The sequence below is a fragment of the Mastigoproctus giganteus genome, chromosome 1, assembly GCF_048544385.1.
Source record: "Mastigoproctus giganteus isolate SK-2022 chromosome 1, ASM4854438v1, whole genome shotgun sequence".
NCBI lineage: Eukaryota > Metazoa > Arthropoda > Arachnida > Uropygi > Thelyphonidae > Mastigoproctus > Mastigoproctus giganteus.
Genome location: NC_143575.1, coordinates 12,384,962 through 12,408,222, shown reverse-complemented (window position 1 = coordinate 12,408,222; position 23,261 = coordinate 12,384,962). Strand labels below are relative to the sequence as shown.

The following is a 23,261-nucleotide window of genomic DNA, read 5'->3' as shown; positions in this document are numbered from 1 at the left end:
CAAAATCGCACAGGACCTTAGAGCCTCAGCAGACCTAAACGCATTACTGAAGTCAACCTACCTTTTCTTTCCTTGCCCATCAGTCAGTTTCTTGTTTACAGAATCCATTAATTTGGATACGAACCGGACTTTCTGACCGCCTCTTGATCGAACGTATCCCATGGAGGCCAATGGACCTTTCAGGAGGATTCAGCTCTGTTGCTAAGTCTAAGACATGGAGCCAGTTGCAAAAGACAAGGCAATTTTGAATATTAAAAAAGAAATCCTTTTATTCATGGCAGCATTTATTGAGTAGATACAAACTCTAAAAATATAGTATTAGATACTTGGAGTGAATTTAGGGAGTAAAGACAGGACTACGAGTTGAGGTAACATGTGACATTTATTTGTCGTTTCATGGTATTTATAATACAGTCAAGTTATCCTTAGAATATCTACTATTTCCACAAAAAACAGAAACTTATAAAATAATTATTTTGATCAAAGTGTTGAAAACCAAAGTCTATTGTCGATTGGTGGAGTGTCAGCGAATTAACCTTACAAGTTAAAGGCAGTAGAAGGCAGCACATATACTGCTAGGACTCAGCCACTCCGACACTATAATACTGATTATAACCCCTCATCGATATGAGGTCCATTAGAGACAGACATGAGTATTGAACAAACAGATCGAGTTCCTTATGAACGAGTCGAAATCACTAGTACCTAGCTGAATAAGGTATAGCACACAGAGCACAGTCGCACTATACAAGAGTTGAGAATTATTGGAAACGTGGCTTGGTGAACCCTAACAAACCTTCGTTCGTTTGTAGAGGGAGTTAGGAAACGAAAAAGATCTGAGCAAGTGGCTAGTTATATTACACAGATTGTGTGAGGACTACGTTATCTTACAGGACTACCTCCAAAAAAGTGTGGATTGTTGTATAAAAATTGATAAAACTGTAAACAATCGCTAAAATTGTATCATCAATCAACAGCAATCAAAATTAAACCAACGGGTTAGCTGCAGTCGGTAACAAATCAGGTTGCTGACGCGAGATTGCACGAGATATACCCGATGTGGTAGGTGAGACACGATGCGAGTCCACCTCACTGGTGCATTTTGATTTGAGATCTCCACGCCGATAGGGATTTAAAATCAAGTCCCAGAGACACACAAAAACACACTAAAACTGTGGAATCCTCGCCCATCTTTGTTCCACACGAGGGGAGAGTGGCAGTAACACCCATTAAAACGCATCTGCCGGCTGTAGCCCAACTACCACCACCAGGGGGTAGGTGATATCAGGAATTCAGTAAGCTGGAGATTTCCTGTTGAATGTCCTTTAGTTCTTGAATCTTTTGAGCTAGTTGCTGGTTTAATTGTTCTAGGGCTCCCTTCTTGGCCTTGTTCGTCGACTTGGTGGTGTCCAGCTGCTCCTGGAGCCTGCTGACGCTGTTGCGAAGGCCTTCGTTGTCTGCCAGCAGTGCCTGCAATATATAAGTTGCACATTAATAAAATATCAAACATCACAAAGTGTACATGAATTAATCTACTACAGCTAGCCTAAGGTTCAAGTCACTACATGGAAGATAAGCTTATCCCATTGATTAAATGAAACAGTTCTATATTAATTATTAGAATAATTGTTATTTATAGAACTTATACTGCATTGAATTATTTTTAAAAATACCAATGTTTGAGGGACACGATTATCATCCCTATTTTGCGCAACTTCTAATCGGTGATGGTTATTTGATCATAAATCCATTTCGAGAATATTTAAAGCACATTTCGTTTTAGATATCTTCGTAAAAAAAAAAAAAAAAAAGGCAAAATATGCACAGATCTCTGGTAGCCAACAAAAGAATTCCTCAACTTTCTCATATTGAGTCAAGATCATGAACAGCTGTCCTAGCTTGCTGAAATCGGTGTTTTTTTTTTCATAGCTTTCGGTAAGGATTTCAGGTAGCACTATGTGGTTACCCATAGTGGTTAAGATGGACTGCATAAACTTCCTCTCTTTCAAGAAGAATATGAGTGCAAATTATGGGGCAGTTCTCCATATTCTCCTGTTTTCGAGTTTTATATATAGGATGGTTCAGTGAAGATCATTTTTACACAGAATCTGCTACCAGAAGAGTGAAAACCATAAGCATCTATTTCCGCTTGCAGTGGTGCAGAGAACGTTGCTTTCGCGATTGGAGTTTTGCACTGATGGTAGGCAGAGAGTGTGGAGAGAGCCTCACGAAACGATGAACCCTCCTTGCCTTAAGACAACCCAAGCATCTGGAGGTGGTATGGTGTGAGGAATGTTTTGTTAGCACGGACTGGGTCCGATGATACTGATGGAAGGTCGAATGTCATCCAGGGAGTATCTGAATTTTGTACCCCTGTCAATACAGGGAGTACCTGAATTTTGTACTGAACCCTACAATGGTACATTTTTATCCCGAAGGTAATGGTCACTTTATGGATGACAATGCAATAGTGCATCGTGCCAGAATCGTTCAAGAATGGTTCTGAGAACATGACGCCACCACATTCACCTGATCTCAATCCTATTGAGAATGGTGTGGGATATGTTGGAGTGAGCTATTCGGCAACGAAGTCCTCTTCTTTCAACTTTGTTGCAGCTGCGCAATATTTTGCTGGAAGAACGGTTATAATTAGACCAAAACACCTTATAGAATAACATTTTTTGACCAGTGTGTGTGTGTGTTTCTGTCTATGTGTATTATTGATGGACACTATACGCTATAACATGTTCTGAGGCACCCTACTCCTGGAAAGAGATTGTACTTGTATTAGCGCAACCCTCTGGGCCACAAAACACGGTCAGTACAACAATGGCTTGAGGCGAACAATGTCGTGAACCTGCAATTTCCAGCCAAGACAAGCAAGATTCTGATCTTCATATACCACAAACCTGTAGAAAATGTTCCAAGAGGGTTAACTATTGCCATTAAAGCCCATGAGGACGATACTCGATATTAATCTACTTTTTTTTTCTAACCATATTTTGCATTTAGTGTACCAATCGGTGTAAGGATAGTGTATTCGAAACAGGCGAATGCAATTCTAGCTTTTTAAATGCAATGTCAGGGTAAAAAAGCCACGTTTTTTACACAATACACACCTTCAATTTGTCTTCTACCTTCTGGCTAGCAGACTGCACATGCTGATGGTCATCTATTCGCTTCTTAAATGACTCTACTTCCTAAATGGAGAAAAATATATTAACAGAATGAAATCTGTTGGATATACTATTAACAAATTAATGTACAAAGTGCATTACAATTTCAGGCGCGTTAGATTTATATTTCTTAAATTAGCTGAATTTTTTTTCATCAGCAGATATAATTATCCACAAAAGATCATTGGAACCTTAGAACAAATTTCATTCTCGAATCCAACCGCAACCATCCTTGCAGAATCACGCTCAAGTATTTGGACTGCTTCTTTAGCAGTAAACCAATCTAAGACTCGAAATACAAAGGGTACTAGGAAAGTTTTGCAATACAGCTTTGTTTATTTAATTTTTTCAAAGTAATTTCCTCTACATTCAATACACCTCTCCATCCTCAGAAACCAATCTTTAAACCAGTTCTGCCAAGTTTCACTAGGGAGTAAAGCACACTCGTTGTCCCAAGCCCGTAGAAGGTCCTCATCACTGGAAAACCGCCTCCCTTTTAGCTTCATTTTCACATGCGGGAACAGTGCAAAGTCGCAGGGAGCAAGGTCTGGACTGTAGGGAGGGTGCTCGAGAAGTTTCAGTCCTGTCGTGGTCAAATATTCGGTGCAGGCTTTGGTGCGGTGAGCTGGAGCATTTTCGTGATGGAGGTACCAGGTGTCCATTCTTGACTTTGGCCGCAGGTTCTTCATAGATCCAATGACTTTAGGCAGGCATTGTTCAGTATACCACTTAGCTGTGACTGTCTTCTGCGTGTCCAAAACGACACGTTCCACAATTCCACTCGATTTGAAAAATACAGCTATCATTTTCTTCTTTACAGATCGGAATTTTCTGACAATTACGGGTGTGTCGTCATCATCAAAGACCCAAACTTTGTTTTGAGCCTTGGTCGGCAGATCGTAATAGTACAGCCAAGTCTCGTCACCTGTCACGATGTTGTTCACATACCGAGATTGTCCCTTATCAAACTTTTTTAACATCTCCCGGCACCAAGTCACACGTCGTGTCATCTGCTCTTCAGTAAGTTGATGCGGCACCCAGAGAGAACAAAGTTTCTTCACGTGCAAATGATCTTGCAGAATCGAAGGAATTGCTGGTGCATTTAGTCCCAAAGTATCCTCTATCTGTTGGTAGGTCACTCGCCTGTTTTCGTCAAGCATTTTCCTCACAGCAGTAACGTTTTTCTCCGTAACTGACGTTCGTGGCCTTCCTGGCCTCTCAGAATCCTCCAGAGTGAAATTTCCCTTTGGAATTCTCTATACCACCTGAATATCGTTGTACGATGTGGACAATCATCATCTAGTGCAAGAGTCATTTCTTCTAAGCACTGGTCTATGGTTAAACCATGCACGAAATTATACCGCAAAACTGTCCTTATCTCATTTCGTGACCACGATGCCATCGCAAGCACTTTACACTCTCACTACTAATGAATAACTGAGCCCATCGACTTGGCGCGGTGGCTACTATGCACGTATGAACATGTCTCAACATGCAGCAACAAGCAGCTTCCTGTGATTCATTGTTGCGTCATATTGCAAAACTTTCCTAGTACCCTTTGTATAATCTAAAATAACAGCTGAGAAAACTCACAAAAGGTATATTTTTATTATTCCACCCTTAACTTCGCTAATAAGTCCCACCTTCTAAGCTATAACCTTTAAAAACCCTTCCAGACTACCAATTCACTGGCAGTAAATAAACGGCAGAAAAGCTTAAGTGCTCCTGATGGTCTCATAAAACAGAAAAAGTCTAGAGCCAGCTACTCACCTTATCTTTTTGCTTCACCTCATCTTCCAGCAACTCGGCCTTATTTCTCAAAGTACCAATCTCCTTCCTCAATTCAGCTATGGCTTCGGGATTGCCATGACTTGCTTCAAGTTCTAGAACCTGCAAGTTTTAATAACAAACAGAGAAAACATTAGAAGCCATCGGAAGAAATATAAACAGAGTAAAACAAAAAGAAAAATCAAAATGAGTTCGTTTATGATGCTACAATATTAATGGATGTTGCGGTGACAAATTCATATGCATCAGTTACAGTAGCAAATGAATCTGTGTATATTACATAATAAAATTAGCTAATTAACATAAGAATGTCTCAACACAAATCAATTTGGATGGGTTGTGCGTACTGGGAGAGACGTTCTCCATGAAATTCCAAGAAAAATATTGAATTAATGCGGAGTGGGAGGGTGTCCCAAAGGATGTGATGCTATTAATAGCAGTCAGCTCGTTAACACACAAAATCCATGCAACTGTGAATAACAACGGTGTTCCTAAAAAAAAAAAAATCTTTAGTAGCTAATTGTGAAAGAAATGCAAATGGATGTTTGTAGCAACAGACTGTGATTCGGAAAGGGGCGGCTCTTTCAAGTTGTAAATCACCTCGCTGGAAATAAAATCCAGACTACACCGATGTTCGAAAGTTAAGTTACAATCACATTTTTAAATTCTTTAAAAGAAGTAAACTTTTACTTCTTCGTGAAAATTAAGTCGAATATGATCCAGAATTTATTTTAATTTTTGGAACATGCAACTCGTTATGAAGATTCGAAGCAGAAGATAGCTACTGGCAGGCAGTCGCAAGCTGAGGTAGCCAAACCTTTATCAGCATCATGAATGGCAGTTTTAATGTTATAACGACATCACGAGCCAAAAAACAAAGTAATAATAAAATAAATACATCCCAATTGTATTTATTATCCTTATATTGTAGTTTTATTACGTAGATGGGTGTTTGTTAACAGGATTCCATAGGGGTCTCTGCTCGGCAGCTCATTTAAGTCCCTCTCACCCGTCTGCAGACAAACTGTCTGATTTGGTCCTAAGGTCCTAACTTTAGTCAAAGTTAGCACCTTAGGATATTCTTCGGGAGGAGTGGTCAGATTTCCATCCAGAACACTCGATGTGCTAAGATGAGAGGGATTTATCACCAGCTTTATCATCAACCTTGCAAAGGGTATGAGAACTCATTGTAAGAGTTACCTGGCTGTAAGAGTTGATCACTCCATATTAAAATTTTGAGTTAAGAAGGGCTAAATCTGATTTTGAGACCATGCAGTTCCTTGTTCCACGCATTTCTTCTTGGAGGGTTCTTGCGCGGATGTACTTTGGACACTTGCCCACTTTTGACTGGTTGCACATTGTTTTCTGTCCGATATTATAAATTGTATTTGTAATATAGTGTGGAAATATACAATGGGGTTGCCAGAATTTGGCCGGGACCACCTGGTAAAAAAAAAAAAAAAAAATAGGGGATTATTTCTTTTTCAAACTGAGTATAATTGGGTCATAACGATACACTTCCGCAAAAGATCTCATAGAATTCGATCATCGATCAAGTACATAATTTTCTCAATATCGCAGATTTTATGGTTGGAACTTAACTTCTGGAGAGTTATGTATTTCCAGTAATGCTTAAGTCTGGCTTTCTTTCTTTCTCTCTCTCTCTCTCTCTCTCTTCACAACTTTATAATTTAAACCTTAGACTACCATTTTCATAGTAAGTTCATTAAAACCTGATCGATCTACATTAAAAATGAATCACTCATATTTTATCTCCCGGCACATTAAACCGATCAGTTTTTGTAACCCGTGTTCAAACACATTGCCTCCATAATAATTAGTCTTGCCAATGAAACGATAGTAGTATTTTTTAATCTTTTTAAATGCCCAATTTCTTCTGCCATGCATAACCAAATTAAAGCAATTAATATACATTAAACATTCATGATTACCAACATTTAATTAATCAAAAAGTCTTAATTACTCATTATGATCTAATAACGCAGTAATTTCTTAAGCTCATAAAGCAAGACAAAACCATTGGAATGAGATTTTTCTACCTCTCTGTCATTAATATGCAAATATGCTCGACTACAACCATGTTCTGATTGCACACAGCTGGCGTGTTTTTTTTTTTTTTTTTTTTTTTTAAACTCGTGATTTTTACATTGCAGGTGTGTTTACGCAGTAATTATTCAGAGATCAATATTTTAATTAGTCATAAGATGCTATAATATCTCTTCTCTCTTTCCACATTCTTTCTGAAAGGTTTTAGGATTCTATTGGTAAGACGTTTGTACTGAAATAGTGTTAAGTTGTGGATTTAAAATCAACATGGATGGTATTTAGCTGTGATTCTTTATTTTGTATTACAATGAAATATATATCATTAATTCGAACGAAGATTCGCCCTCTCCCTCAAAGAAAAGAAGAAAATGCAAAAAAATAGTTCGGTGAGTTTGGAGGTTAACTGCGAATAGATGTGTGGCACGTATTCAGAGTGAATTGTATATACATATACTGCTCTACCATTAATATCCGGCCACCTGCACATATACAAATAACCTTTATTTACAGGAAAACTAATAACGTGAGTTGAAACTTTCAGCCTTTATAACAGCCTCTACTCTGCATGCAACACTCCCCACCAATTTTTTTTTTTTTTTGGAAATTTCCTCCAATATTTTCACCATTTGTCCTTCAGAGCGGCGACCACTTCAGCTCTTATTTGGGAAGTTTTTCCTCATATTCACCTGACGATCCAATTTATCCCAGAGGTTCTTTGTACGACTGGAGGTCAGAGCACCAGGGTAGTCCGTCCAACTTTTCGACGCTGATATACCACGATAATCCCGTCACAACGCGAGCAGTATGACATGGAGCATTGTCCTACTGATATGGACCTTCCCCGAAGTGCTGCCACAATGTAGGTAATGGATTATTGTCCAGGATGTCCAAATAGATATCACATTCATGGTTTTATCAAAAAGAACCAATGGTCCCAAACCAAACCATGAAAGGCAGCCCAAGAACATCACGCTGCCTATGCCAAACTTTATTATTGGGACAATATAGTTCAGCAGGTAGCCTTCTGCGGTTATCCACCATACAGGTACCGTGAACAGTTTACGAAAACAATGAAGAGAAGAGGACCTAAGGGGGAGCCTTGTGGTACTCCACTTAGTGGCATAAATCAGTCTGAGTTCACTTGATTGATGATAACGCTCAAGGAACGATGAGTAATATAGCTGCGTAGCCATGAGAGCAAAGGCTCACGAATACCATATAGCTTAAGTTTTTCCAGAAGTTGTTCGTGCGGGACTTTATCAAATGCCTTAGATATATCTGTGTAGACTGCATCAACTTGAAGGTGGTTATCAAGAACTTCAGAGGTGTATTGCCAGAAAGGAAGCAAATTTGTGACTACTGACTTGCCACTGAAATCGTCGACTTAAGGATCTTCAGGGCAAAGTTGAAGAAGTGTACAGACCGATTGCTTAATTGGGACAGATTTCAATACAGTTTTCTCAGATCACTGTTTACCTGTTCTAAAGTGAGATTTTACACATCAACAAGTGTGAACGTGGTCGGAGCGATTTTATTAAAATAACCAAAGATTTTTTTTTTCTCCAATGCAATGCCTCTGGCACTTACATTGAAATGAAAAGCTTGTAAAACAAACCTACTCTCGCATGGACGAAGCCTTATTCGAAAGCAACGATGCGAAAAGCTGTAAAGCAGTTCTGGTTGGCAGCTCTTGTCCATAGGTGGTTTACACCATAGTAACATTTAAAAATATCTTTAAAAAATGGTTTACCTCCTATTAGTAACTAGTTTGAAGGCATTGCTGCGTGAATCGAACCAATCAATAACACCCCCCCCCCCCTTTCCTGCAAGCTGAAACTGCAATGACAGCAATTTGAAAGATAAAAATCCCGACTTTGCGTTTTTTTTCTCTACCAAATCACCACTAAGAATTGTCAGCGTTAACATTCAACTTCTAGTAGAAGCCAAACAAAATCCTCTTAGCTCTTGAAAAACAAATACGATTATTCGTCCTTACATTCAACTGCAGCCTACGAGTTAATTAACAGGAAAAGCCGACGTCTGAAGTTTATTCGCAGAGTAATCTTCGAGTGGAAAAAAGATTACTCGTCATACAACCCGACACCGGACAAAAATCGTGACAACGCCTGTCAAGGGAAATAAGCAACCCTTCGCCCACCTAAAAAAAAATAATAATTCCTTAAGAACTATCGCGTAAGAGTATGTACTTCAGCTTGGTCATTTTAAACCCCTTCCCTGGGCTCGCAGACCCCTGAGCATATCGATTTCTTGGACCATTGGCCAGGGTACAAAACAGGCGACATGCATTTTCAGCAGGCAAGCCAAAATTCTGCGGTTTATTTAGAGAGCCAGTTCCTGGCAGATTTTCTCTTTCCCACATCAATCATGATGCTGACAGTTTGCAGAACACTCCAGTTGGATGTGCGAAAGATAAAACCCTCTTCAAGGGAGGGAGAGTCTAGAAAGCAATCACGAAATTTTCTGTCTTCACTTCTAGCCATGACTTTTGTTGCAAATGCAAACATTATGGCCTATTTGGAGATGCATTTAGACCAAAGGGCCTCGGAGATTTGCTGGCGTGTTGTCGGAAAATGATAAAGAACGCAATATCTTGGAAAAGTTTGAAAGCGTCGCTTAGAGAAGTGGTTTCCGTTAGGTGTGGTTCGCGAGTAAGCGAAAGCGATGAATCACTAAAGGGTAGAGGATGAAGTCTGAAGAGAAAATGAAGTTCAAAATCACTTCTTTAACTTCTGGAATAAATAAAAACAGGACAAGGAATATTAGTTATGTTTTCCATGTATCGTATTATTACTTGGATTTCAGTCATCTTCTGTCACAGCAGATAAAATAAAAACATTTTCAAAAAAATAAAACACTATCCACATCTGCATTACCGTTTCAAAAGTATGCGGGCCACTCTTACTGTGTTCTATTAGCCTGGAAACAATTTATGGCGGTAGGAAGCTGCCATTTTGCTTCCTTAGCTGTAGAAAAAACTATATTTTCCATGTCCAATCGTCTTACTGATAGTATATGCGCTGCGACAACGTCGACCTTTGTTCCGAGGGCATGATTCTTTGCAGGGATGTCCAGTCACATTCTGTTAGCTTCTGAGGCATTTCGTGACCTTTTTAGAACCAGTCCGCTTCCATCTATCAATCACATCACCAACTTGGGTTATCCAGTCAACAGCAATCATTGTAGCTGAAGACAACTTGTTTAATGCGACAGGCTGACAGAGGGTGAAAAGAGACTACAGACTAACAGATGAGCCAAAATCGACCAAATGTCAGCGCAGTACAACAGTGGTACACAACGGGTATATAAGAATGCAAAAATCAGACCTATCACAGATGGAGTATAGAAACAGACCTCATGGGATTTTGCACTTGTAGCTAAAAACAACTTTGGGTAGACAGGTAGTATAATCACTGTCCACCAAACAGAAAAGATTTGGGTTCAAATCCTGGTATGATGTGAGGGATGTTCATGGGGTTTTTCACAACGTGGCTGAGTTAGTCGGTCTCACTTAGGCGAGAGTAGCACTGTTTTTGATCCCAGAAACTTGGGTTTTTTGTTCAGCAAACAGACAAATCGACCAGAGAATACACGTGATTTACAGTTTTCCATGTCCTCTACGCCTACAGGTATAGTGGACACGGAAACAACGACACTGGATATTTGTGGACTGGAACGGCTTCCAAGCATTACCTATATCCGTATAGGTATGTTCACGGCTGATTTGCATGTTGTGCGGGTTGAAAAGCCCGTCTTCTGTTTTTGTTCTATATTCTATACTACCAAAAGTATAGGTACATTAAATGATACTCAGGAGCTCCGAAATCGATCGCAAGCTGAGTCCTGTCATACACCACTTGCTTATTTCATGTCTAAAATCTTTAGATACATCAAGAGGTAAGATTGGTAATATTTATTGCCTGACTGCTTTTATTGCTTTCTAGACATGTAAGACACATTTAAAAGCGTCCCAGGATGAGATGTAGAGCCATAATGATCCATGGTTCGCTATGGCACACAAAATAATTCCTTTTCGAATTAAAATGTTTAGATGGCCAAGCTGGACATGAAAACGCTTACGACAACTGCTCTTAACCACCCCATCTTCTAACTCGATTTTGGAGAAAGGGAAAGGATGTATTGCCTCTGTAAAAATGTCTGAACCAGGGGTAATTCATCAAGTAGCATCTCTCCCGAAGGAGTAAACTGCAGCTCCTTAATGCTCTATTTCAGCACACCTTAGACAGCCGTTGGCTATTTTCTCAGAAAGGCGATTACAGTTTTCTGAATTTGTGCCACCAGACCACTTAAAAGGATTGAAATGGCCAAGAAAGTATCGCCCCTTTTTCGTATTAGAGAAAAAGAATGTTTCGAGTGACAAATGCTAGCGATTCATCCCCAATGTCCTTTCAAAATCCTTTTATTTTTTTATTAAGTGTAAGAGTAGCATCGAAAAATCAGGACGTTATTATGACAATAGGTGAGGGAGGCTGGAACGATGTCATTGACCACGCTTAAGGATAAACTCCAATAAAATAATCGCACTTTTTACACTTCCCCATTAGTTGTAATGAGTCATTTGGGAGTGGACAAATGTGTTTGTTGGAAAGATTTGTTGTGTCATGCGTGTTTTTTTTTTTTTTATATATTAGCCCACATAAACCGGCACAGTCAAAAGAATCCAGCCTCTCTCTAAATGCATCCAAATAAACAAAAATATTAATTGGCGTTTTTCCAATTTTTAATGTACTACCCGTTTCTGATCAGTCTCTCCCTTTCATTACTTCCTTTTGTGCACATTTTGTTATGGTCGATTTTGTGATTGATTTTCATCAATACATTGCAGATTCTCTTTCCATCTATTTTAGAATTTTGGGGTAAATTTGTAACTGTTAATATTTGAGTTGGTGCGTCACTGCTCAACCAAAATATTAGAGAATTAAACATTCCGGTGGAACCACATTCGATCTATGTAAAGAATATATTTTATTATTTATTCAGTTTTAATCCCTGAACAGCGTATGCACTATTTCTTCTGCCTGAATTTGGCTAACTATAGTCCCGATTGAAGAGACTTGAGAAATTCCTACAGTCACAGATGGTATTAGTGGAGTCCCCCCCCCCAGGGTTCAGTACTGGGCCCATTGTCGTTTTCGATATTTATTAATGCTATTGATGAAGGTAACAGGCTTAATGTCCAATTTGTAGATGCTACAAAGGTTGGCAGAGTGGTTAATGACAGTAACCAAGGTAAGCTACTGCAACAAGATCTAGACAAGTTAGGCAGATGGGCTGAGCAAAGGCAGTTAAATTTAACACTGACAAGTAGAAGATGCTGCGTACCAGTAGCAATAATCTCAGATTAACTTACCAACTGTGTCCTACTACACTCAGGGTACTGGAAAATGAAAAAGACCTGGGCGTAATTGTGCAGTGCAGACAGGCTGCCAGAACAGCTGATGGAATCAACAGCTGATGATTGTCAACGATATACAGGAACTTTGCTAACAGGAATAAGCAGGTGATTATTCCTTTGTATAGGGCAACGCTAGGCCGCATCTTGAGTATTGCATTAAAGTCTAGAGCCCTCATTTTAAGAAGGATGTAGAACTGCTGGAATGGATGCAGAGAAGGGCAATGAGATTGGTGAAGGACACAGAAGGGTGGTCTTACCAAGAAAGGCTTCAGTTTCGCAAATTGCAGCGTATAAACAATAGGCACCTGCGAGGTGATCTGATTGAGGCGTTTACGGCTGGATTGAATAGATTGAGTAAGCTCTGATGGCATTCTCCTTCTTTCTCAGACTTTGCAGGATAGATGAGCGAAGCTTTACCCTCAGTTAGCAGGTGGTTGATTGATGGAAGAAACTTCCATCTGTTGTTGTGGAAGTGGGCAGTTTGAAGAAATTCAAGAAAACCATACAAAATATTTACTACTAATAATAATAATAAATATATAAATTATCAAATAACTAACTGTTAAGCTAGGAGCACCCTGAGTAGTATTTTAAAGCCAACTTCAATAAGAATAAGATTTGCAGAAATGATGCTGGCAGTAAGGAATGGAAGCGCACGGGATCAAACGAATATACGAGTAACAATAGCATTAAAAAAAATTCTAACTCACCGGTGAAGAGCTGCAACTATGGGATGAAAAGATGGAGAGTTGGTTGGGAGATATGATTTTCAGGAAAATCCCTCTGGAAGAAAATCCTAAGAATAAACAAGCCCTGACTCAAGAAGATGGGGACCTGAATGTTATTCCTACAAGAGCTGAAATTTATAACGAGGCAAATAAATTCACGCTTGGAATGTCTCTATGTAAGAAAGGAAAAATATGGATCAGTAAGGAGAGAGAGGAAAACGGGGAAGGAGTGGACTTAAGAAAAAGCCTATATGCCTATATGTATGAAAGGAAGAGGACTGTTTACAGGTGCGATTACTCGTTATTTGTAAATCCTTGCAGATCAGTAAAGAAAAGCCTTAGCTGATGAAACAGTATTGTCTCAGTTTATTTTTTTTCAGAAGGAACGATCTAGTAAGAGATATTCTCTAAACTCTTATCAGAATTCATCCTTGGATTACAATCGCCATCTTTTATCTAAAAATTGTTGTTCATTTTCAGTAGAAAATCAACATTTTCCAAGTGAACGATGTCACGCAGAAAAACAATATTCTGGAGAAAATCGAGTCTCAACCGAAAGAAAACAAAGTTAAAAGTTTCTGCGAATTTAATAACACAGTTAAAATTTATTAAACTTTCCTCCATCCGTCTTAACTTTGGCGTCTGTACGGAATCCATCAATTTCCGTAGTTTAGATTTAAGACGGTCGATGGCAATGGAATGTTGCCTTGAGAAAAAAAAAAAGCAGCCAAATTTTTCTGATTATCGATTATTATCGAAGTGTGCAGCCATCATTCTTGCAGAATACGGGCAAAGAAACATCTGGATGAAAAGGAAATCCAAATGCATTTATTGTACATAGAAATGGTCATAATCGATATTACCACGGTCCCAAATATATCCTCAATTACTTGCAGGGGACTCCAATCAATTTCGGATTTAGGACGAACTCCATGCAGGGTTCCGTCGGCGCATACTAAACTATTCATTTGATTTCACACTTGTACAAACTCCAACAAGCTATGTGCAATGAAAGAGGCTAATCTGGACCAATAGGATGGAGAACTGTTCCAAAGAGGCAACCTTTAGAAACTTTACTTGTTCCTGTTTTCTTTGAGATCACGCAATATGAATAACGTAATAATGGAAAAAAATTATAAGCTCTTCTAGAGACCCAGAGGGGTCTTAAGAAAATCGAAACAGCAATACACGTAAGGGTACACAGCGTATTTACTAGAAATGACAGAAAAAATCGGGGAACCCAACACTTAGGCAAAGGTAGCAGATTAAACTTACTGTGCCAGATTTCCTTCTAAGGATTCTGATTTTAACTCAAAGACTCCAATACAGAAAATCACACTTATAACGAACTTAGAAAATTAAATATTATAACACAGACCCACCTGGGTCAAACGTAGATTACCTCTTTTCATCATAAGCTGCTTTGAATATGCAAAACCTTTGAATTAGTTTATTCAAAAGTTTCGTCAAAGGAAAACAAACCAAGTAGTTCTTTTAAGATTAAAGGAATTGCAATTGGTCGGTTTCGAAGAGTTTACAAGATAAAAGAAAGTGCTTTTTCCTTCATTTCCCCTAGCTGGACCGTGACTTTGAATGCGCTGTAACGTAGATCGAGCCATTTCAATAATTCATGGAATGTATTCTAAATATCCTCATGCAGGTGCATAGCATATTTTATTTACTTTCATCAAAGCCTCTTTGTTTGTATTTTTTATGTCCCTACAGAAGCAGTTCTATCCATTGAGGAGTTAGATTAACTTGGTCAAACAACAGACTTTCTTCGGAGAGATATAATTATGAGACAAAAAAACACATAACGGAATTCGTGGAGAACAGTGACATAAATGGATCCAGTTCATTACCATCGGAGTTTAAAAGAAACGAATGATTGCGAAAGCTTATAAAAAATAAACAATTAGCATATATTGATCTTATGGATTAATGCGTTTCCATTTTTGCTCCTAGAGAAGTTAATGAATATTCTTTTACGAACAAAATTGTAGTAAATCTTATTTTCATCCCCATTTAGAGACTCCTAGGACTTCCTTATTGGCTAAGTTTTTATGTCAACTAGTTTCCCATCGTATATCATGGACACTCCCAATTCGTGGTAGAGAGAATGTGGAGATAGTTTTTTTTTTGGTTATCGAGTCAGTGATATATTCTGCAGATCCATGGGTAGGATAATCAAATTCCTCCAATGTGATATGCATATATCGGCAACTGGGTAGTTGAGAAATAATATTTCAGGGTGATCAATCACGGAGCCCCAAAGAGCCGTCAGCAGTGCCATCACAGCAAGTCTAATTCGCATTCTTAGAATAGCTGGGCATTCCTTTTAAAGCAATTTAAGCAGCAGGACAGTGAAATTACTGGGGGAAAGTTGTAAGATGTTATTAGAATGTCCACCATAAACCGATATTTGGCCTGTAGAGAACTGTAACGTGCGTGCGAGATGAGCATTCATTTACCTGTAAACGATGGAGGCTGTTTATAAGACAAATGTTTCGGCCAGCAAAAAAAATGCTTAAAACTTGAAAAGATGCACTTAGGACGTCAGAACAAAAGTATATGGTCTAGGGAGAACTGCGACAATTTTTCAGCTATTTTGTTTGATAACAATAATTTTTTTTCCCTTTTTTCATTTTCTAATAGTCTGATGCTGTTGTTTAATTTCAGACATTTCCAGTGTGAAAAAAAAAAAAAAAAAAAAAAAAACCCAATCCTAAAGGTATCCCTAAAAAAAAAAAATCAGTCCTACAGGAATCCCCAAAAGGAAAATGGACCCTAATGCACCCATAACAGAAAAAAATCGACCTAATGAATCCCTAAAATAAATAATTTACATTACTAAATTCGAATTCAATTTATTCACATGAAAAAAATTAAAAATTACGTAATCCAATAATAGTAAGATAAACATATTATTTGACTCGAAGATTTATCTGCCTTCAATGCATCAAAGATATCCTATCCACAAGTCGTATATTTAAGTTTTCTTAAGCTAAATCTCGGAGGATTATGGAAAATTAATTAAGAAAAACCCCCAAAAGGTAATGAAATATTAAGGTGAAGTTTAAAGATCCGCACAATTTTTTTTCTCTCTTCACTAGGGTCTTAGCAAAAAAAAAAAAAAAGAAAACAAAATAGATGCAATTTCAAATGAGAGAGAGAGCGCGCGCGTAGACTAGGAAACAAACACAAAAAACCAAAAACAAAACTAACTCTTGACTTCATCTTGGTATTTTCTTCTTTAAGAGCTTGCAGCTGCCTCTTCCACTCTTCCACATTGGCAGTACTTTCTTGTAAGGCGCTGGTGAGACGCGCATTGTTATTTTTTAACGTCTGTAGCTCTACCTCCCATTTCTTGGCGTTGGCAGAACTGTAAGAGAAAGAAAGCTTTTTATTTATTTATTTTTTAAACCAACCAATTTAAAAGGAAACAGTAGTCTGAATACGAGATACACTAAAATTATACATTATCATCTGCTTTTTTTTAAATATTTACTTTTAGTTTAAACGTGACGAGTCGACTCAGTTAACCTTCATCAGCTTGTAAAACCCACATGACTGCAATTTCGTTTTAAAAGCAGCGAGACCTATTCCACAGGCGTATGAGGTTTCTTTATGATAATCCATTTGCTCGGTAATCCGCATCCATAATCATGAAGTGAATGCTCGTTCACCATCCTAAAATACGATTTCTTCCATCGAAACAGCAGGCCATTGTTAAGCCTACTTTTATCTCTTTCGTTCACTCCGAACTTTACGGAAGACTAACCACGTCCCTTAGAGACAAAGCGGGAAAATTTTACAGAACTCCTCTCCCGAGGTGAATGCATGTTGGGTTAATCCACGCCAGTTCCACTGGAAAGTAAACTAACCTACCAACAACCAATTAACCTTAATACCTGGACCTCGGGCGTCTGTTTTCCGGCACATGCTTCTCGCCAAACTCCATAGTTTGGTCACGCGCGATGAACCGGCGTAGCAGGTGCACCGAGGAAGGAAGCAATTAAAGTGTGGTAATGTTATCACTGCGACGTATCCAGGCAAGTTTGCCTGGCTGCCCATTTGATGTTAGATAAATTCATAACTGCGACAGGACGATGGGCTAATAAAAGTGGGTACTGAAGTGTGTTGCGTATGGACATCGATTTAATTAACGGCAACTAAGTCAAGATTCCATATTGCACAGGCGTGCATTAGACGTTTCTCGCACAGCCAAGATGTACAATTGCATAAAATATTTACATTCAACGTTCTATTTTAAAGTAAGCTAAAATGAGCCATCGATGTAATGACGCACTCCATTACCTTTGGACACTGTTGGCACAATATAACAGCTCCGGGTCTTTATAACAGCTCCTGCATTAATATTACTTAATTGAAGAAGGGGCTCATTTTGGAATATAACGTGTAAAAAATGACAAAGTTCGGTATATTTATTGTGCACACTTGTATTCACATTATAACCATTGCAAAACACTCGGTCTATGCATAACTTAATATAGTAGTGTAGCTATGGCAACGACAAATCCGAAATATGTAAAATTGGTAAATGCAACTCGCGCAACAAACCAAAATCCATACATTCCATCCCTTCTTTTCTTCTTTATTGCTTTCATTATGATGGCAACGACAATACCAAATCGATATATTTCAGTTCCATTGCCGATAACCATGGCAACGGCAACAAATCTGTATATTCATTTTTTCACCCCGGTGTAATAATGGCAACTACACTACCAAAATCCTTATATCTGGTATTTCCAGTCTGTAAACGTACACTAACTTTTGAAGGAGTTAGTATACACATTTCCAATTAGCCTTGCTTTGTCGTCTGCAGTCAATTGTCCTCTTAATGCGAAATATCAAGGCTATTTTGTGCCTTTAATTTATCTATTCAGAAATAACCAATTAAAACTCTTCATCTATCAAAGGTAATGCCAAAATCTAAAAAAAAAAAAAAAAAAACTGGTGAATGCCAAAGAACAAAACCTAAATCTGTACATTTCATTTTGCTTCATTTATTTTGTTGTTGTAACCATGACAACGGCACCAAGTCTGTATATTTCCATTTTTACTGCGGTGTAACCATGGAAACAGCAAGAAATCTGTACATTTAATTTTTTACCGAGGCAAAAAAATGAAACTGGCATGGTAACCATAGCAACGGTACCACCGAAATCGTTGCATAGCAACTCCTTTTCTAACTAAAATTAAGTAAAACTAGATACAATTAATACTTATTAAATTTTGATTTAATAAATTTACAGAGAGCAGAAAAGTATTAATTACCATCTGAAGCGTGCCATAAGATTAACTCAAGTAGACCTAATTAACAAAGAAAAAAGGCACCGGGCCAATTTTATAGCTACTGCTTCCAATGGGAGTTTTTCCCAAAGTTTTCAATGAATGTGTAAGTTGAAGCAAATAATCAAAAAATAATCTCATTACGCAAGAGAAGAGCAAACACTAGTGAGACAAAAACGAAGAGTTTGCTTTGTAGCGTGGGTGGTGAAATCTAATTACACAACTGTGAATATTCTCTTCATCTCGAAGTAATCGATGAGACGAAGACGCAGCAAAAAAATCCAATTAACGCACGCTTAATTTTACTACCTTACCAAATACTCAAAACAGAGATTCTATACTTTTTTGACGTCACAGGAAGTTTTGAAGACCTTCGGGGACTCCACCCTTCAAAACAAAGTAAAACTTGATGAAAATTTACTGACTTTCATTAAGTATTTACTGCACAGACATGCTTTTCAAGCACAATGTACTTCCCAAATGTCACGTACGATATTGTTCAAACTAATAGAAGAACGAGACGTATGGTTATGTGAAATTCTACCAAAACTGGAGGCTAACAGGAGCAACGACTGAAGTCTTGCAATTAGGTGAAGATGGAGCTCGAATGTTTTAAAATCAGACAGATTTCAGGATGTCTTACAATAAAACGTTCAATATTACAGCAACTTGAGCACGAAGCATTACCAATATTGTACAATAGACAGAGGAAGTAATTACAAGGATATTCAGATGGTGTATGTCTTTCTCCTGCTGTGGTAGTTCTTTTGTCCGAGAAACGACAATGAAGCAAATGTGGTAAAATACATAGATTTCCTTGGAATCGTTACCATGGTTACATTCATTTCGGCAGCTTACGTAAAGATGTAACCATGGAAACGTGATGAGGCTGCTTATAGCAATTAGGTTTTGTTTCCTTTGGAGGCCTCGTTAATGTTCCATTAAATTCAGTATTGTGCAATTAAAAAGGTTTTTTTGGATATTCATAACCAGGACAAAGAGAGGGAATGCTGAAGAATACCGCAAAAGGTCTCATTGACTAAGGAATAGAAATAAAAAAGGACGAAAAATTCATGTATAAAAAACTTTCAGTTTCTTCGTTTTTTAAAATTATGAGCCGAATACTTTTTATAACGCCTGCGACGACAGACAACGCTTCCCAGCTACAGTAGAAAAATAAAAATCATATATAGAACTCTGGTACAGGTGTAAACATGGAAGAGTGTGCTGGAGACGCAAAAAATAATATTAAAAGCAGGGAGGGAGGAAGAAAATTTAAACATCACACAAACTACTAACAAAAATCATTATCCCTGTATTTAGTTTTACACTAGTTCACACACCATTTATGAAGTTTTTTTTTTCTCCCTGGTTATTAAAATCCACAAAAATTGATTATTTTTCAGACTTCTCCTTTGCGATCCCCTATAGACATCGTCACAGACCAAAGGAGCCCTGACAGCCCTTAACAGGCTGGTAACTCTGCTAAAACGGTGGGCAGTCAACCATGGCCCATTTCTCGTAACCTGGCTGGCAGGAGGCCAAAGCGGTCTCGAGTCTATCAGGCAGAAACTGGGCGATAAGGCTGTTGGCTTATTAACAACCGGCTATTTGAACAACCACATTATTCTTGGTCCAAGCTGGGCCTTTAGGTAAACTGGGAATTCTATCAACTATGAGTGCAGTTTCTCACATATCGATACTAAGAAGTGTCCTTTTATGAACCTTTTTTGAGCCTGTTTTTTCTTAAATTTCATATTCATAACTGCAGCCGATGATATTCGTGAAATCATAAGCATGCAAACCGGCTTTCGAACCATGCAAGCATCGCCGCTAACTACAAATTCTCGCGTGTCATTTGATCGGATTAGCTATCCGGTAGGAGCAAATGCGCACACCACGTGACTAAATCGTGTGTCAATGTAATGGAAGGTTAGAGCAGAGTACCTTCTCTGAACATGTGCAGTTTGGCTCTCGATAATATCGAGTCATTAATGTTTAATGCATCTACAGATCAATAACAGTGGAAGCACACTGCAATCAATTCCCATTACGTGAAAAGGATTGTGGCGCCTCCAAAAATTCTCTAAAATATCGATGCAGAGACACGAGTTTGCTTTAAGGAGAGTGGAATTTAAATGAATGTAAACGGCCTCATCGCAAAACCGTTTGTCTCTTAAAATATTATTGAGAGAAAGAGGATGATTTGGTCAAATTAATAGCAACAGATATTTCGCACACAGTTCGTCAACAGTGCAGGACTGTCCTCACTCGCGTTCAAACGTGTCCCAGTATGTTACTTATTTAAATACCATTAACCACGTCTTGTGTTTCTGTTTACAGTCTACCACGACCACATAAGTCAAGAGAAGTTTACAACTAATCATTTCAACAACAAATGCAATCATTAATTAGATTATTATGGCAAAGGTATAGCATTCTACTTAGCTACGTTTCGGAATATTTTGTTGAATTTCATCTTCGGGTTTTAAGAGTGCTTTGCAAAAGCATTGTTGCATTTTGTATTCCTACCGATGTCTGAACTGTATAATCATCAGTGTGGTCTAAGTTTGACATATCCGTTTTGTATGAAAATCAAAAAAATCAAATCTCGGTACAAACTACTCCCAATAAAAAGTATCTAAGAATAAAAGTTACTGATTGAAATAAGACGCACCTTTGGGCAAGAGCAAGTTTGAGCCGATCATTTTCGTACCTCAGCTGAGCTTCGACAGTGGATTGAGGCAGACTGGCCACTGAAGTTTTATCTTTCGCCTGGTGTTTGGGACTGTCTGTAGCCTGCAAAGAGAAAACAGTATAAAATTCAGCAAAAAAAAAAAAAAAAAAAAAAACTTACATTTCTAGTTGCTTATATCCTCCCCACAAAAAAAAGAACACCTTCAAATACGTGTTTATTCAACTTCTAATTAATGGCATCCAAAGGTATTAAATTAATCCGTATTCAGTCCTAATCCTTCTGCTTTCATTTGATTACATCAACTCAATATTAAGTCAACTGGGGAGTTAATGTCACATCCTTAGATCCCAAATATCATCAGTGTTCGCAGGTACCTGCTATAGGACGTGACAAGATTAGCTTGCAATGCGAAGAGCTAACCCTTGTTCATTTACGCCCTCTTCTAGTGTTACCCAATTAGCAAAGTCAAAGTGTACACTATAAAGTTACACCCAGTGATCGCCTGATGTCATTCAGCCCTTTCTCACACACTGGTCTAACCAAGAGTCAGATGTTCCATTACTCACAAATCCTAGCTAATGCCTGTCTTCGGAGAATTCCAACTTCTATGGAGGCCATGTTTCACTAAAATCAACTTGAGTTCTAATATTAATACAGTATTAAAATAAATCTTACCTTTCTTTGACTTGATCCATTTGCTGGTGCAATCAACAGGCTCAAGTACTGTTTCTTAGGGTTCGAAGTGGCCATGAAGGGATGGAGAAAACTACTTAAATGCAATATATTAATAGCATGTCATGAAGCACTTCGACTGTAACAAAGGTCTTTCAAGAACTGTGACGATATCTGGGCTTGGAGTTGATACAAAGTTTCGTACACAACCATTCAGGCAAACGAATGTGAAAATTGCAAGAGACCTTGAGTGCCAGCGGATGGAATTCCCGCCATTATAGTTCGCTAAGCGTGAAATAGGTTGGCTGATTTTGTTACTGAGAGGGACTGTTCAGCTACCTATTCATAAACGCGTGTGTTGGCGATTTTTAAAAATTCGAATTCAAGGCGGTGTTTTTATGGTAGGAAAAAATCGGAAAGCCCATCATGCAACTATACATGTGTGCGTGTGTGTGTTGTGTCCATAAACAATACACACGCACGTACAAAATTCTGGGAAGAAAAGATGTGACCTTAGCGTAGAAGATAAAAATCTGAATCAGGAAAACCTGTTTCATCGATTTCCTCTTGCAAAGGAAGGAAGTTCTAACATTTGTTCGCATTTACAAGGGCACTTTTTTTTTAAAAATACCTCATTACAATTCGAAAGGTTCATATGTTACTCAACATCAATGCTCCAATAACAGAACACGCCCGGCGGTTTTATCTTCTAAAAGATGTAGTAGTAGTGAAGACCTAGAACACAACTGGATGAGGTAGTCAGCTCATGTATAAGAGCTAGATTTTAGCTCACTTATAACGTCACTGATCATTATTTTAAGATAGCATACGCTTGTTTAACAACAAATCCATTAGGCAATGGAGTTCTCTATTTTGTGGTCTTAAAAACCAGTGATTGTGTTTTTAGAATAAAGAATCCATTTTAAATGGATTTTGGGATGTATCTACAGCTTATTAATTGAAATATTAAACAAGTTTATGGCAATTCAGCCTTAGAGCAAACGGGACTGAAGATTTAAAGAAGACTGGAAAGATATTACTATGGATACAACAAGTGAATTCATCAAGTCCAACTCACAAGACCGATGAAAATATTTAAAGGGCGAGAAATTTGGCTCGTTTGAATATGCAAAGAAATTGCCACTTATCGTGAAATGTTACCATTATCGTTATAAGATAACGAATCTTTCAGATCTTGAAGATTTACTTCAACTGATTGTAGCTTGAGGGATTTCAATGGCTTCACTTTTAACGCAATCCAGCTAATTTAGTAATTAATTTGGGTACATGATTCGCAAATACTGTTCAATACTGAGGACAATGTATAACGGAAACGATTTATACATTGTCCTCATGGTCATTTAAATGAAAATTGAGCTTAT

The 23,261-nt window shown here is 38.1% G+C and overlaps 1 protein-coding gene across 10 annotated transcripts in view; it reads right to left on the bottom strand.

Moving 5' to 3' along the window:
* Positions 1 to 363: 363 nt before the first annotated feature.
* homer (protein) overlaps positions 364 to 23,261 on the bottom strand; it is a 651,652-nt gene continuing 628,754 nt past the window's right edge. For all 10 annotated transcript variants that reach the window (XM_090371489.1, XM_090371481.1, XM_090371470.1 and 7 more), the window contains 5 exons: positions 21,187 to 21,308; positions 16,419 to 16,575; positions 4,947 to 5,066; positions 3,120 to 3,200; positions 364 to 1,470 (listed from right to left, as the gene is read on the bottom strand). In XM_090371489.1, the coding sequence (XP_090227615.1) occupies positions 1,285 to 1,470; positions 3,120 to 3,200; positions 4,947 to 5,066; positions 16,419 to 16,575; positions 21,187 to 21,308 (666 nt within the window). In that variant the 3' untranslated portion in view covers positions 364 to 1,284. The remainder of the gene's footprint in view (positions 1,471 to 3,119; positions 3,201 to 4,946; positions 5,067 to 16,418; positions 16,576 to 21,186; positions 21,309 to 23,261) is intronic.